Source organism: Malurus melanocephalus, unplaced genomic scaffold (genome assembly GCF_030028575.1).
Source record: "Malurus melanocephalus ecotype Western Australia unplaced genomic scaffold, MMel_1.1 scaffold_51, whole genome shotgun sequence".
Taxonomy (NCBI): domain Eukaryota; kingdom Metazoa; phylum Chordata; class Aves; order Passeriformes; family Maluridae; genus Malurus; species Malurus melanocephalus.
In genome coordinates this window covers 2,369,541-2,382,773 of record NW_026623283.1, presented here as the reverse complement: position 1 = coordinate 2,382,773, position 13,233 = coordinate 2,369,541, and the positions used below count along the sequence as shown (strand labels likewise).

Here is a 13,233-nt window from a genome sequence, read left to right as displayed (position 1 = left end):
CCCTGCGCCCTTCTGCGGGCCGCCAGACGCACGTAGGCTCGGTGCCCGTCGTGCCGCTGTCCCTTGCTTTCCCCCCCGCTTGTTGAAATGCCGGCGGGCAGCCGGGTCCTGGGAACTGCCTCGGGGTAGCAGCGCAGTTCGGAGGCGTCGCGTAGGTTGAGTGTCCGGCGAAGGCCGCCCCTTGAAGGGCTCGGCGCCTTTGGAGCAGGGCTGATCTTCCCCGGTTCTGAACAAAAGCGGTGATCCCGGTCCGGGTTGGGGATCATTCCGTGTTCTGCCGGTGCGGGAGGAAACCGTGACGAACACTGGCACCTGGTTCTTTCAGGAGAAGCCCTCACGGGAAGCTGGCAGATACACTACCTTGGCTGGGCAGCTTATGCTTGGTTTATTTCTCCCCAGGTGAAACACTTCCGAGGGATCCTGATGTGTCTCTTTAAATTTACCGCTAGAAGGCTGGTTTTCCAAGCGCATTGTGGACTTAAGGCCTCGTCTTCAAAGAAACAGAATTTTTGCTTGGAAATGGCTCGTCCTAGTTCAAGTAAGACTTGTATTTGTTTGCTTTAGCACCCCGGACAGGTTTTTAAGGTGGATTTGAAGTGCTAGTCCTGGGCTAGATGAAATCCATGGCTTAATTTAAAATGTTTAAAACAGTGTGAAGTTGCTTTTTGGTCCACCAGCTCCTAAAATTACCTTTCTATGTCTGTGTTCTGTATAGTTCCAAAATCCTTTGCATAGTTACAGTCAGCATGGTTGCAACATAAACATGTTTCTAATGTTTATAATTTATGCACATAAGTCTACACTGGTTAATTGCATTTCCTTTTCATAATGCTAATGAGTAATAAAACGAATTCCTCATTTCTTTGTACAAGAATGAGCCACAAGCATTTGTAAGAGCTGAGGAGCTGGATAACCCCAGGAGCTCTTCAGGGTAGCAGTAGTAGCTATCCTCWTTTTGCTTGTTTGGGGGTATTTTGCTTTTGTTTTTTAATTTGAAACTGTGCCTTAACTTGAAAACTACACACAAGTACAATAGCAATTCCTCTATTATCAGGTAGCCGAGGCATATACGCTTTTTTTGCTGCCTTGAGCATCACTGTTTGGTTGCCGTCAGATACCAGGCTGGGAGGGCTTTTGGCCTGAGCTTTACACATTCAGGGCTTGTGAGGTTTGGTTTACAACAGCAGGTGGGGCATCACAATAGGAGCATTCTCTGGCCAGTCCTGTGGCTTAGGTATGTGGGTCTTGGGACTTCTCCAGTGACTGTTTCTCCTTACAGGATCTTATCTGCCTTTGGGTGGATTTTTTTGTGTTTTTTTTAAAGACCACTTAATAAATTGTGAGGATGATCTAGATGATGAAGCAGAGTGTACTATTGGGGAGTTCCCAAATGATACAAAACTGGGAGGAGTGTCTGATAMTCCAGAGGGTCCTGCCCCTGGGAAGAAATAGCCCCAGGCTGGGTTGACCAGCTGGGCCGGAATGTCACTGGGGATCTGATGGGTACCATGTTCACCTTAAGCCAGTGATKAGCCCTTGTGGCAATGTGGGCTCTAGGGCATCTTCTCAATGCATAAAAACACCTGATTGTGTTTGTCTGCTGGGAGCATGGTCAAATGATGTGCAGGAAGGTTGTGGAGTCTCCATCCATGGAGATCTCAAACCCCACCCAACAGGACACTGTCCAGGGCAATCTGCTCTGGCTGACCCTGCTTAAGCAGAGAAAGTTGAACAAGACAATCTCCAGAGGTTCCTTCCACCTCAGCCATTTCGTGATTCTAACTTGTGTTGCTTTAAAATTCATATCTGAGGTAAACTGGAAGAGAATTTTTTTTGTCTCTCTGTAGCTAACCTGCTCCTTTTTCATCTTGTTTAATCTTGACTCACACAAAAAGGCAAAGGAAATTTTCCATCTTTTTCCCAAACTACTTGACCATGCAGGGAAAAATGGAGGAAACAACACATTACAAAATATAAAATAATTGCAAACTCTGAAAACAGGCATAAATGCCTCAAAAGAAAATACGCTTTTCCAAATTACCTTAATTTTGAAGGTGATGTTTTGTGAAAAAACAAACTTAATTTTTTTAATCTCAGGATTTTACCCAACAATTAGAAAGCAACCTGTTCCTGGGTGATGATGCCAAACAGTTGTTATTAGGGTAGCATCTAGTGTGGGGTTTTAGTTAAAGGCTCTGCCTTTCAAATATTGACTGTAATCAAGTTTAGCAGATGTTGCTCTTCAAATTCCAATATACAGAAGCTCAGGAACCATTAAAGTAATGGCAGGTGTGCATGGAAGCCATTTCTGGATGCCTAAATGTGTCCTCTTAGGTCAAAGTGTAAGTGCCTGAACAGCTCCTTGTTTTGCCTCCCCTGGCACAGACATGGCTGATTTCCGAGAGGTCTTTGCCAAAGCCAAGCACATYGCCATCATCACCGGGGCCGGGGTCAGTGCCGAGAGCGGTGTCCCCACCTTCAGAGGGGCTGGAGGCTTCTGGAGAAGGTGGCAAGCCCAGGTAGGTACTGGTGGTGAAGCATGGACAGAGCTCTCCCTACAGCTGCCTCTGTGGCTCTTCCCTGTGTCCTTGGGGGTCTGCTTGGTGCAGCTGCAACTCCTTTTCTGTCCTTCAGTTTATCAGTTGCTTGGGAAAAACAACATTCTTACAGACAGCGCTGGGTCTTTCTACCATCCTTGTTTTCTTGCAATTTCAGCTGTTTGCTTGCCTTTCAAAACCCTCTCTGTTTTGCTACCTCGTGGGGCCTTTCCTGTTTTAAACTCTTAAGAGCCTTTTACCAGAATAACAAAGAAAACTGACGATTCAAGCTGGTTGTTTTCTTTTAATCTTCGTGTCTCATAATACCCTTTAAAAGTGCTTTAGGACTTGTTTGTCTGGGGRCAGGTTCTTTAACTCTCCCACAAGCTCTGTCTCTTGCTGAAATKATCTTGGGCAGCACTGGCAGCCACAGGGATGGGAGAGGAGGTGGGAGCAGTCACTGGGAGTGCAGCTCAAAGCACCAAACTCTGTGAGCTGTACAGGGGCCTCATGAGTCTCATCCTGCCTGGTGCTGCAGATGTTTCAAGCARCTGTTAAACTGTCAGTACCTGCTAGCCCCAAACACTGCAATCATACTTGCTTTCTTTGTGGTTTCTAATCACAGCATTCCTGAAAGATTTGATTAAGTTAAAAAGGGTCAGAGAGATGAGTTTTTTAAGCTGGTTTGAATCTAAAKAGGAGTTTTTTCTTTCAGTAATCAKTAATTCAAATAAARCATGTGTATGTATAAATGCCTGCTCCTGCTATAGAATTGTGTATTGAGGTGTTGGACTGAGSTGCTTCTCGTTTTTGAGTAAGATAAGGCAAAATTAAAGTTATTGTGAAAAGCAGCTTCAATTTTACCTGCACACAAAAGACAAGACATGAGACRTTGGTTTTGACAATGGGTGTAATCTGTCTTGGGTTACAGAAAGGCAGAAAAGAAATTTCCTCTGCTAGCAGAGGAAATATATTCACATGATGCTGAGTTTTATGGCTGTTGTGGAAAAGAGAGTTGTAGGTGCCAAAAACTTGTGTGCACTGGAATATCTCATCTTGCTTTGTGCTAAGCTCCTAATAGTTTGGTAGGGCAGCACAAAATATGGTTGGATTGTAGTGCAAACCCATGTATCACACTACTGCTGGAAGTTATTTTCTCATTTGATCTGACACTTTGACTTGTCCCCCTTGTAAGGGCTATGGAACAATATTCTTATAACTGCATYTGATCATAAATAATCTGCTTTTGTTTACCTTGTGATGCTGGCAGCAGCATAAATGGCAGAGATACGGCAGGCTTCATCTGGGGAGGGGATTCTTCTGTTGCAGCATGGCCTGTTGTGTCTTTTGCAGGATCTGGCTACTCCGGGGGCTTTTGCACGAAACCCTTCTCGTGTGTGGGAATTCTACCAYTACCGGCGGGAAGTGATGCTGAGTAAACATCCCAATCCAGCACACATTGCCATCGCCGAGTGCGAGAAACGCCTGAGCAAGCAAGGAAGGAGCGTTGTGGTCATCACTCAGAACATTGATGAGCTGCACAGGAAGGCAGGCACAAAGCACCTCTTAGAAATTCACGGTAAGAGTCGGCTCACCTGTCTGCCACAGGCCAGGAAACCTGGCGTGGGGAGTGAGAAGAAGGGAAAGCAGGATAAGAACAGAGAAAAGAATTTTGTCTTTAGAATTATAATAACTGGCATCAAGTTATTTACAGTAACACTCTGTTCTTGTTTGGAAGTTGTTTCAGGGGCTTTGTAACCTCTCTTTRTTCCTCATCTTTACAATCACAGAACTCATCTTTCTGTTTTCAATGGATTCTGACYGTACACAGGAACTGGTTCTCCCTTCTCACTTGCAGATCCACTTGAACTCATGTGGCTGTGATATCTGGCTGATTTCATTGAAAGTTAAAAGTGATTTCATTCGAAGTGATTCTCTTTCACTGAAAAGTGGAAGAGAATCTCCAAGGATTTTCACTGTGTGGGGTGGTGGTGTCAGACTGATRTCAATAAAGGGTGTATTGGCAAGCCTGGCCTCACAAGCCCTGGTGCTGTCCCTCTGCCATGCTGTGTCCTCTSCCCACCTGTGYAGTCCTTGGCTACAGGAGRACAAAGGCACTGGAAACAATTGAGWTTCCCTTACCTTTTTTTCCAACATCCAGTGGCTGTCTGCCTCTCTTCCCTGTAGTCAGTTGCATTCCTCCTTCCCACAAAGTGCCAGAGGAGCACAAGGCAGGTGCAGCACTTGGAGGTCAGTGGGGCTTCTGGATCTGAGGAAATGTACAGTTGTGGAGAGAAAGAGGGTAGGGAAGTTCTTCTCCATCCTTGGCGATACCCCACTCCTCCTTTCTCCACTCCTCAGGCCCTGCTGCAGAGAGGAGGATTCTCCCAGGACAAAGACCCTTCCTGACCCTCCAGCATTATGATGCTTTTTAACTCAAGTATCCCTAAGGGCTTAAATAGGATTTCCCATTGCTACTTTTGTGATTTGGATGCAGGAAACCTGCACGATTTTTTTTTTTTTGCAGTTTTGGGCCCAGTGATGAAGCCTTGGCTATAGTTTAATTTTGGTTATCTGTATGCCTTACAAAATGGACACTATCTTAAACTCTTGGTAATATTGCACATCTCAACAGCATGTTASCAATGCAATTGAACACTTGGATCCAGGAGTTTTGCATGAAACAAAATGGTGTTAACCAGCGTATTTTATTTAAGAAAATGTTTCTGATGTAAGAGGAAAGGCAGTAAACAGAAATCATCTACCTCAGTGATACTTTAAATTATGGTTTTCCTCTGAAATGTTATTCTGTGTATTATTCATGTCCTGAGGCCGAACAAGGTGACACTGGGACTATCTTTGCTGTTAYGTTACTGTAGTGAGTTACCTACAAGGTGCAGTCCTCAAAGTGTATAAATAAAGGCTGCCTGGGATAAACAMAACCACTTGCCTGCACAGCCACACCTCAGAGCCATTGCTTCATTCCTGATGTTTTGTCTTTGTGTGTTCCAGGTAGTTTATTTAAAACTCGATGCACCAGCTGTGGAAAYGTAGCTGCGAATTACAAGAGCCCGATCTGCCCCGCATTGGCTGGGAAAGGGTAACACATCCTCTTTCTTTCACTATTAAAAAAGGAAGTGGGCAGGGGGATGGGCCAGGCATATGCTCATCGATTTTAGGGGTTGTTTTTCCCTTTGCATTTCACCAGAGCTTTAGAAAGTTACATAAATAATTGTTGTGCCTTTGACAGTCTTGGCCAGCTTTATAACAGTTGCTCAGCTGCGGGATAATTCTGGACAAATTCCTGCCTGCCTTACGTGTGGTATTTTAGGATTGTAGTAGGTGTTGAAATTGGCTGAAGTTATGAAGATTCCTTGATTGGAGAGTGCGCTTTAGAGAATGCTTAGGCTGTTAGAGAATGCTAACTTTTATCTTAATTTATAAATTGCACTTGTATAACTGAATATGTAATTCAAATTTGTAACTTCAGGGCTCCAGATCCTAACACAGAAGATGCTGCAATTCCAGTTGAAGACCTTCCTCAGTAYGTATGGACCACATTGTTTGGGCTGTTACCTCTTCATGCCTTGTGTATCTCAGAGCTTCATGTTACTGTTCATGTAGTTTTGGAAGGACATCGAGACATTCCTCAGGAGACAATGGTGTGGGACTTTGCCCCAGAAAATTAAATCTAATGTTACAGGGACATCCAGCAAGGACTGTGTAGAAGTTACCATGGTGCTTAAAGGCATCACAAATTTGTATACTTGAGCATCAAGATGAAACGTGCCCAAATTCATGGGGTTTGTAGTAAGCTAAGTAGGAGAATTGCAGTGAGCAAATGCTGCAGCAGTAAACATTTTGTTACTTTGCAGKTGCCACCCACTGTTAGTCTGGGATACTCTGCTGGGGTCGTAGGCACTGAATGCGCCATGGTGCTTTTTTACACTGCCTGAAGCTTTGCCTTAGCTAGTTGCAGATGGAAAAAGCCACCACATTTTTCATCTGGTTTYTAAGGAAAAAGAGGCTAACACAATGCTTTTGCTTTTGGTTCATTTTCTCTTTAAAACCCTGTTAGCCAGTTTGTTAAAGCTGATGGAGGCCAAGGTTTTCGTTTTTGTGCGTTTCAGAGCTGAGTAAGGGCAACASACAATTCAGTATCTTTGCTGAACAACTGTTCAGCAGCCCCTTCCATGTGACCAGGCAGCACATGGGTACTTCCAATGTGTGTGGCATGGAAGGAGCTGCCTTCTGTCCAGCAGGYGGTGGAGGTGGGTCTGGGGAGGGTTGTGAAGGAGGAGAGAGTGATGGCAGGTGAGATGCCCAAGTGAGAATGAAAACTGCTTTGCCGTTCTGCAGCCTGAAACGCCCCTGTCAGMAGCGTGACACTGTCCCTTTGTGGTGTTTAAAGGTGTGAGGAGGACGGCTGCAATGGGCTCCTGCGTCCCCACGTCGTGTGGTTTGGTGAAGCCCTGGATCCTGCTGTGCTCACGGCAGTGGAGAAGGAGCTGGATATTTGTGACCTCTGCTTGGTCGTGAGTGGCTTTCCTTCCCTGTTCTCTGAACCAGCAGGGAGACCATGCTAAGGAGGTGCCATCTCCTGGGTAAAGCAGATGCATCTCACCTTCCCTGATGGAAGTAAAAGCCCCAGAGGGACTCTCTGGGGTCCAGTGTAAAACATCAAAAAAAGTTGCCATTTGAAATAACAGGTATAAAGATGTTAGAGGTTTGACAGTGTTTAGCTGTTGAATTTCACTCCCCCCCTACTCTGCTCTGTCGAGACCCYACCTGGAATACTGTGTACAGTTTTGGTGCCCTCAGCAATAAGAAGGACATGGAACTGTTGGAGCAAGTCCAGAGGAGGGTCATGARGTTGATAAGGGGACTGGAGAACTGCCCCTATGAAGAGAGGCAGTTGAGAGAGTTGGGGCTGTTCGGCCTGGAGAAGGGAAGGCTCTTGGGAAACCTTAGTGTTCCAGTACCTGAACAAGGGGTGATGGCTTTAAACTAAAAGATGGTTGGTTTAGATTAGATACACAGAAGAAATTATTTACTGTGAGGGTGGTGAGGCATTGGTACAGGCTGCCCRAAGAAGCTGTGGATGCCCCATTCCTGGAGGTGTTTAAGGCCAGGCTGGATGGGATTTTGAGCAACCTGGTCTATAAAAGGTGTCCCTGCCCCTAGCAGAGGGGTTGGAACGAGATGATACTTAAGGTCTCTTCCAACCCAAACCATTGTATAGTTCTAATTTGTCAGTGAAAAATACAATTATTTTGATGCTTAGTTTAAAAAAAGTAAGTTATAATGTGTTTCTTTTTTGCAAGGTGGTTTACATGCCATGTAGGTTCCAGATCCCTAACCAAAACACTTGGTTAGACTATTGTCTTYTCTTTATGGAATGGTCTCAAGTAACAGAAGGAATGTTTTTATTTTTCCTGAAGCAAAGTGTGCCCTTTTGTTTCTGGGATATTTTTCATCTACATTTAAAATCTGGTTTCTTTGGGCTGCACTAGAGAAAGAAATCCTGATAGTTACACTATGTTAAACAGCTACATACACAGTGACACTAGAGATACTGATTTGGTTTCATTTCTGTAGGGATCTCCCAGGCTTTAGTGCCCATCCATTGTTGGGAGCAGGACCCTCACCTTGGGGCTGGGTTGTTTTGGTCTGTTTAAGCACTGTCCTGCCAYGCTTGTGACCTGCTGCTTCTGTCCTGCTGCCCGCAGGTCGGGACCTCATCCGTGGTGTATCCCGCAGCCATGTTCGCCCCGCAGGTCTCTGCCAGAGGAGTCCCCGTCGCGGAGTTCAACATGGAAACCACTCCTGCCACAAACAGGTTCAGGTAAAGCTGCTCAGGMAAGCAGGCTTTAGTCTCCTGCACCTGATCTTTCGCATCCCCGTTGCTGAAACACTGGGTTTAGACAAATACGGTCTCGTTTTCACCTTWGCGCTCACAAAATACTACGTTTCTGTTAGTAAGCCAGAAAATATGAAATTTCTTGGTGGAATCAAGTTTCACTGAAGATACAAACCGTGTTTAAGTGTGAGGCTGAAGTCTGTCCCTACGCCCCAGAAGGCCTARACCTCTCCTCTTCCCTCCCTCCTTCCTATCCCCCTGCCAGATGCGCCAGGTAACAAAGCAGGGAGCAGCGGGATGCGCTGGTGGGTGCCCGCACACTAAACCTGTCCCTTCCTTCCAGGTTCCACTTCCAGGGCCCATGTGGGACCACGCTGCCGCCGGCGCTGGCGCGACACGAGACGGAGATAATCTCCTGAGCCCCGGGATCATCTCCTGAGCCCTGGGATCATCTCCGGAGCGCCGGGAGCGGCCCCGCCGATGGGACCCAGCGCGGGAGCGGGCGGGCCGGAGGCGGCGACGGGACTCGTCCCCACGGCAATAAAGGCACGGCAGCGAAGGCTATTCCCGATGTCCTGTGTCTGTGCGTGGGCGGGGCGGGACGGGGCGGGGCCGGGCACGCATCCCGGCTGTCCCGGCGCTCGGCATTCCCCGGCGGAAGGCGGGAGCGGTTCCGGGGCGGGCGGCGCAGGAGCCGTGGCCATGGTGCGGCGGCAGAAGGCGAAGGCGATGGCTGCGGGCAAGCGCCGGGCTCCCGCCGCGCTCCCCAGCCCGGCCRCCTCCTCGGAGGACGAGGCGGACGAGGCCCCGGAGGAGGTGTCCTTCGGCGTGGCGAGGGAGGCGGCCTGGGCCGAACGGAAGCTCGTGGGGGASGCGGCCCGGAGGTGCGGACGCGCCGGGGCCTCCTGCTCCCGACCCACGGCTCGCACACCAGCGCTTCCCTCCTCTTACCCCCTCCTCTTAGCCCTACTCTTCTCGCCCCTCATACCTGCCCCTTATTCCCTCGCTTGCCCCTCTAAACCCCCTTCCACCCCTCTTACCCCTGTTCACGCCTCTTACCCGTCTTTTCTTCCCCTTACTTTCTCCCTTATCCTTGCTTATTTCCCCTTATTGCCTCTCCCTCCCCCCCGCCTCCATCTACCTTCTTACCCCACCATCCCCCTTATGCCACCCTTAACCCCTCTAAATCCCTTTTACTCTTATTATCCCCTCTTCCCTATCCCCCCACTTGCTCCCTCCAGCACCTTGGCCCTTCCAAGCCCCTCCAAGCCCTCGTTCACCCTCTTTACCCCACCGTTAATCCCCCTTCTGATCCCATGGAATGCTGACGGTGCCTACCGCCTTCCCGCAGGCACCGGGAYTTGCTGAAGGAGAAGCGCCGGCGGCACCAGGAGCTGTTCGCGGAGCAGAAGGTACCGCGCTACCCCCGCCGGGTTCTGGGCGGACCCGGGGTGTCTGTGCCGGGTGTGTGTGTGCCCACCTGACTCCCCTCTCTCCTGCAGAAACGCAAGCTGCTGCCCGAGGCCGTGCTGCAGGAGCTGCAGGATGTGTCCMCACGGTGAGGGGCCCAGGGAAGGCRGTGCTGGGTGTTGGGTCATCTCCACATCTCCCACTCGTGGTCCAGCCCTCTTCGGGTCCTGGCTTGGGAGGCCAAGCTGAAAACAAGGGCGTTTGTGGCTTTGGGTAAACCAAGGGARTGTGAATGGAGTAGTAACCTGTTGCCTTCCCCTTGCTCCCCAGGCCCGCCGAGCAGGCTGCAGCAGATGACCCAGGTACGCTACCAGCCCGCTTTGCTAATGCCGTGCACATCTGGCATCTCAGGAGTTCATTCCTATGCCAGAGCTGCAATGGTCAGCTCTGGTTAAGAGACCTTTGCAAAATCTGAAACATGAACACGCAGTTTTTCCCCAAGGAAAAGAAATACCTGAGGAAAAATCTAAAGTCACATTTAATCTAATTCTTGTACCTTTTACAGAAGTCGCTGTACAGTTAATTAGCTGTTCAGTTAAATAGACTGAATTGTTTAAGGAAATCATAGGCAGGTGTGATAGCAGAAAAAGCAATGGCTACCAACGGTGGTTTAATACTTAGCACTTATTTAAGTTATAAAGGCTATTCCTGATAGAGTTGTTAGATTGCCTCAATACTTTACATATCAAACTACAGTTTAATAGCAGCTGTGAAATATTAAGTAGCTTTTCCAAATTCAGAACTACACAGTCAAGGGTCTGGAGTGTTTCTATGACTGCTGTTTTCTCTTCATCTGTACTTCGAAGTATTTCACAAAAAAAAAAAAAAATTATTTGAACAGTTCTCTTATCCATACCTCACATRCTGCTGGATGGTGTAGCTGCTGCTTTTTCTTCCTTTTATTAAAAAAAGATCTGTTGTACGGGCATAATRAAGAGGTGAGCTGAGAATGAAGCAAAACCGAAACCAGAGCTGCATTTCCCTTTATGGGTTAACCATAGCTGTTGTGTTGCACTGAATTTTTGTCCCATGATGAATCCCACTTTGTTGGTGCCAAGGAAGAGGAAAGCTGGCTAGCAGTGCTTTGGGTTGCTCCCCTGAGCATATTTCTCCCCCTCCCTCTTACAGCTKTTCTTACTAGTCAGTGCTTCTGAAAAATGCTGCTTGTTTATGTCCTGTTCCTGTTTCACTAACTGGTTTTGATTTGTAATGCTTGGGAAATTTTGTGTTCCAGTTACTCTGGGTGAAGAACTTGATGGTGARGCTGCACAGCTGGAACAAGGCCAAGCTGAAGTGCAGAAGAAAGGCAAGAGGAGCAAGGGTGCCAGGTAGGAGGAGGAGGAGTAGGTGACTTCGCCAGGTGTGGGAGGGGGCATCACAGCAGCTGTTCTGTCACTTCATATTCCCYGTCCTTCYTCTGATTGAAAGCAYGTTTATGTGCTAAAAGCACCTTYAGTACCTYCTGCTTTAGCRTACTTATRTRTGYRTRYATATATATATATATATAWWRWAWRTWKWTWTWTATWWMWTAYATATAACTGCGATGAGGTAACTGGGCAGTCCTGAGCACTGCAGTACACCTTGTGTGGTGCACTGCTGCAGGTGGGGTGGTTGAGAACAGAATTCCTGCATTTCAATCTATTTTTCTCTCCCCTCTTTCATTTCTTTGTCACTGATGGCCCTAGAGAGGAATTGCACTAACTTCTGGTAGGATGAGCTTGAGACTTCCAAGAAACTACGCAGGGCACACAAAGGCATATGACAACAGCTTGGAAGTATTGGTCCAGATTTTTATTTTTTAATACTGCCATAAAGCTCATCTGAGTATCAGAAACCAGCACTGGGTGCTACCGTGCTCAAGCAGCAAAGCTTGACACCAGTCTGGTTGTTCTAGATTCTGTAACCACGTTACAGGGATTTACATCTCTCTTTAACTAGGACRAAAGGAAACTATGCTGCTGTGTGCCTTAAAGACCAGAGTTTAACAGGCCTCCACCAACAGCTCGCCAAAGACTTTCTAAATGCTCAGCTCTATGGGCCACACACCAATCGGGTACAGGGTAAGCYGGTCTACTTGGGTGGGTTTGTATAGAGTCTTGTCTGGCTTAAATGTGATTAACACTTGTCTCCATTTCAGCAAATGATTTTTTTTCCATTGCAAACAAGAAAGACCCAGTCAAAAAAGCCGCAGTTCAGTTTGTGGACAAGTCTTGGGGTGAGTATTGAAAGTCAGAGTAGGAACTTTTTAATGCATATGTGGTTAAAGGTACACTTGAATACAATCAGGGTTTCCATGCCAGAGGGTCATGGCTTGTGATCCTCTAACTCCAAGCACCTGGATAGTATGGGAAGGGCAGCAGGGCACCGCATYCTCAGTGGGTGCCATAAGCACACACCTGGGCACCATGTATGAGACACAAGTTGAAAAAAATTACCTCATTTTTGTTAAGAAACAGCTGTTGTCCTAGAGCAAGAGTTGCTTGGTGAAGTAACTTCAGTAGGCGTTGTTTCAGCCTCCAACTTCTGAGCTGTTGGAAGGCATTTCAGATATACCTAAAAAGCAGGGATACTACTTCTATGTGAGCACCTGTTTCTTCTCGTTTCCATGATGGATGGGGATAGAGCCACACCCACCCAGTTTGTGAGGCTCATGAACACCAGAGGCAAAAAGCAGAGCCTGCTTTCCAGCTGTGCTCCATCACTGAAAGCACTGCTGTACCCCCTATGCTCCTGAAGGAGCTTGCTGCAAGCTGGTACCCCTGGCCCATGGAAGGCAGCTGGGGCATATAAAATACCATAGGAAGTTCATCAGTGTTTGAGGTGGTTGTTCAATTCTGAAATGCTGCAGCGTCAAGGGATTGCTGCTTCTCCAGCGGATGGGCTAAGAAAAATGGTAATTAACAGCTTTTTTCTTTGTTTTTTTTTTTAAGGACAAGATAAAAAGGAAAAAGCAGCAAGGTTTAAGAAACGTTGGCTAGCAACACAAATTAAAACTGGAGTCTGAAGACAGGTTTTGCAGAAGATGCTGTTAAGGACTTTTAGTCACAGTTGATCTCCACATGACAAAGGTGTTTTCTCCCCCCCTTCATCATCACTTGGCTGCAACTGAAAACAACCAGAAGGCACCGAGCTGTGCCTGATCAGACTTCCCTGTTCTCTCCCGTCCCCCTTTCWGAAGTTCCTGGGGAAGCTACAAAGCAGCTGGGTCAGTGTTGTAGAATAGGTGGTGCTAGGACCAGGCTTGCTGAGCTGCCTCCATGAGGCAATGCCTTTGCAGAGAATAAAGATGAGCAATGTTGTGCCTACTGTTGTGGATGCTGCATTCCTTACAGCAGGCTTCCTGCTGCTTCAGTGACTTCCATCTCT

The 13,233-nt window shown here is 47.4% G+C and overlaps 2 protein-coding genes across 6 annotated transcripts; both read left to right on the top strand.

The window, feature by feature from the left end:
- Nucleotides 1–6: 6 nt before the first annotated feature.
- Nucleotides 7–8,953, top strand: SIRT5 (sirtuin 5). 5 transcript variants are annotated; one of them, XM_057365354.1, is made up of 9 exons: nucleotides 7–32; nucleotides 400–538; nucleotides 2,386–2,519; nucleotides 3,891–4,116; nucleotides 5,550–5,637; nucleotides 6,028–6,081; nucleotides 6,949–7,072; nucleotides 8,267–8,382; nucleotides 8,741–8,953. In XM_057365354.1, exons 2-9 carry the CDS (start codon nucleotides 424–426, stop codon nucleotides 8,814–8,816), a joined length of 933 nt encoding a protein of 310 aa, XP_057221337.1. In that variant the 5' UTR covers nucleotides 7–32; nucleotides 400–423; the 3' UTR covers nucleotides 8,817–8,953. The 5 variants fall into 5 exon arrangements, with proteins under 5 accessions (XP_057221337.1, XP_057221333.1, XP_057221335.1 ...); XM_057365350.1 differs by having other exon boundaries at nucleotides 7–151; XM_057365352.1 differs by having other exon boundaries at nucleotides 7–155.
- A 96-nt stretch (nucleotides 8,954–9,049) lies between these two features.
- Nucleotides 9,050–13,173, top strand: NOL7 (nucleolar protein 7). The gene is made up of 8 exons (XM_057365349.1): nucleotides 9,050–9,281; nucleotides 9,749–9,809; nucleotides 9,900–9,955; nucleotides 10,138–10,169; nucleotides 11,102–11,195; nucleotides 11,806–11,927; nucleotides 12,005–12,082; nucleotides 12,798–13,173. Exons 1-8 carry the CDS (start codon nucleotides 9,100–9,102, stop codon nucleotides 12,869–12,871), a joined length of 699 nt encoding a protein of 232 aa, XP_057221332.1. The 5' UTR covers nucleotides 9,050–9,099; the 3' UTR covers nucleotides 12,872–13,173.
- Nucleotides 13,174–13,233: the final 60 nt, after the last annotated feature.